Source organism: Myotis davidii, unplaced genomic scaffold (assembly GCF_000327345.1).
Source record: "Myotis davidii unplaced genomic scaffold, ASM32734v1 scaffold395, whole genome shotgun sequence".
NCBI classification, from domain to species: Eukaryota; Metazoa; Chordata; class Mammalia; order Chiroptera; family Vespertilionidae; genus Myotis; species Myotis davidii.
Window position 1 is genome coordinate 4,420,227 of NW_006287904.1, and position 3,005 is coordinate 4,423,231.

Sequence of the window (3,005 nt, forward strand, 5' to 3'; positions counted from 1 at the left end):
GGATCACTGGGACAAACGGAAGTTCCATTTTTATTTTGTTTAGGAAATTCCATACTGTCTTCCCTAGTGGCTGCACCAGTCTGCATTCCCACCACCAGTGCACAAATGTTCCTTTTTCTCCACATCCTCTCCAGCACTTGTCGTTTGTTGATTTGTTGATGATAGCCAGTCTGACAGGCGTGAGATGGTACCTCATTGTTGTTTTGATTTGCATCTCTCGGATGATTAGTGACTGAGCATGTTTTCATATGTCTCTTGAAGGCCAATAAGTTTTAAAAGTGCAATGGGCAACACACACACAAAATCATTTTGCCCTGCTCAGGTAGCTCAGTTGGTTAGAGCATCATCTGGATATGCCAAGGTTTTGGGTTCGATCCCCAGTCAGGGCACATACAAGAAACAACCAATGACTACATAAATGGGTGGAACAACAAATTGATGTTCCTCCCCTTTTTGTCCCCCTTCTTCTTTCTCTCTAAAATCAATAAATTTTAAAAAAAGTATTTTAATTATTTCCACAGGTGTCCTATCTATCATCTTAAAGGGGAAAATGGAGGAAACTGACAGTTATTTTACTCACAGGGTAAATTTGCATAATTTCTTCCTTCTGAAGTTTAAGAGTTCTGAAATGATGGTCATAAAGTCTACCGGCTATTTGCAAAATGGACACAGTAGTATGTTTTCCTGGTTAAAGGACCATCTCTCCATTCAGAGTCTCCAGAGAGAAAGCAACTATCTAAAAGGAAAAGGTTATGAAAGGGCCTTTTGTAGGTACAGTGATCTTATGGTGCGGACAGAAGAATTTATTTCCTCTTAAGTGATCCTCATCAACATTCCCAGCACACTGCAGGGAGATTTTTTTTTCTATCCATCATCAATTCTGTTCCTTTTTACACCAAGAGCAGGGTAACCAGTTCATAAAAGAGCTTTGCAATAAACTGCTCCCTCCCTATCATTTCTAGTAAAGACCTGTTTTTGTTTTTGTTTTCAGAGATAAAGAATCTACTTTGTCAAATATATTCTCCCTATCACTTTTTCTTTCATTGCAGAGATGCTTAAATCCTGACCTAAGGAGGTTTCTCTTCAGTATCTACCTGTCCAGACCATCAGCATGGTGACGGTGGTTTCCACGGGGGATTTTCCAAAAGGGGATCTCTGATCACGGGGAACTGAAACTCTTATGTCACTATTGGCTGGACAAAAACCAAAAGCAGCATTAGGGAACATTCTGAATTAAGAATCAATAATCTAGGAAACAAGATGCCAAAATTTAGTCAAAGAATTAAAGGAATTTGGTAAGCAAGACCAACAGGGTAAACTTACCATTACTTTATCACAGATAACTGAAGTTCTTTATAAAGGAGAATCAAGGTAAAATAAGCTGAATTCCAGAAAGAAGAAAAGGAAAACAGTCTAAGAGTATCAAGAACTCTGTGATTCAAAGTTATTTTGCTAAACATTTTAAAAGCCAAAAGGATCAAGTTACATTTCAGCATAAAAAAGTTATTTCTAGTTTTAAATGAATTCATTCCAATAATAAATGACAACTTCAGTACACACTTTCTTCTACACCAGAACTTAAGAAGTCACTAAATACAGTCTCATTCCACATTTTTAAGGCTAGATTGGCAAAATGGGTGAAACCTTTCACTCAAAAGACTATTTCGTATACTGGAGGTTCTTTCAGTGAACTTGTCCCTACCTTAAGGATGGTAGCTCTCCTTTTCACTGATGTTGTTTCTGGAGCCCTTCATTTATCTTCCACAATGGGCAAAATATGGGTAAAAATCACAACAATCCACCTAGGAACTAACAAACAATTCTACACCCAAACATTCTGCCAAAGTTCAATTTTTATTTCCTTACCACACTTCATGACAATAAATATCCAGCAACAAACTTAACCAAGTGTGATACAACACTTCCTATAAAATGAGTGGAGGCACCTAATAAAACAGGCAGCAACAAACGTCTAGCTTTCCTCTACTCCAATTTTAAGATCCAAATCAATGATTCACCAAGTAGTGACCTAACTTCCTATATGAATCACCCTTTCCAAAATTCTTATTCTACATCCCTAGAATACTAGATCATCATCTTCTGTATTTGCTAAACAGAACATGATGTTGGTAAAACAGGGTTAATTCTGCAAGACTGTCAAACCACAGCAAGCCTCCAATCCCGGCCAACTCACTCTTATCTGCAACACTGTGCCTCCTCCAAAAACAGATTCATCCCCCAAATAAAATGTTATCTTGAAAAAATGTTATTTTAAACATTAAGAAAATCAGCCATCCATCCCCTGCCTCTGCCTCTCCCTCTCAGATGCCATCACTGTATCCACACTCTCTTCCTATCGTGGATTAAAAAAAAAAGGAATGGCCACTCTGTTATCCTCACACACCTTTGAGTCAATTAACCTACTCGACAGGTTTTTTTCCCCCTATTTATGGCAGAAATGCTGAGTCATTAAATGGAAACTCAAAGAAAACGAGCTACACATTAAAGTGTAGGATAAAAATATTCCCCTCGCCACATCGCAGCAGCCTGTTTGTATCTCCCGCAGTGAAAAAAGTAGAGCAAACCCCTGAACTTTTCCGCTTCCCCCCAACCACCCTCGCTCACCCCGCCCTGCCCCCCATAATAAAGGAAACAAGGTGGGTTTCCGTAGGTCTTCCTGCTTCCCACAGGATCTTCCCAGGCAGGAGAAGCAGGCCTGGCTGGACTATATAACTTAACAATCCGGGTGTGCATAACACCCCCTATTAGTCAAGCATGAAGCCTGACGCTCCTAGCCAGCGCCAGTTATGCCTGCACTTCAGTTCGGGTCAAGGAGGAAGAAAAAAAAAATGCTACGCCCTCCACCGGCCCGACACCGTTCCCTGGGTGGACCGGCTGGGACAGACCCGAGAGTGCCGCGTCCGGGAAGGAGGGGAAGGCGCCACGGGCACCCGGGGCAGAGGGACAGCAGCCCGCTCAGCAGCTACAAGGCGAGCAACACCTTC

At 41.2% G+C, this 3,005-nt stretch overlaps 1 protein-coding gene across 1 annotated transcript in view; it reads right to left on the reverse strand.

Annotated features, from left to right (window-relative positions):
- Positions 1-751, reverse strand: part of LRRFIP2 (leucine rich repeat (in FLII) interacting protein 2) — a 96,862-nt gene extending 96,111 nt beyond the window's left edge. The window contains 1 exon segment of the mRNA XM_015561271.1: positions 581-751. Within this exon segment, the coding sequence (XP_015416757.1) occupies positions 581-639 (59 nt within the window). The 5' untranslated portion in view covers positions 640-751.
- Between the last annotated feature and the right edge of the window lie 2,254 nt (positions 752-3,005).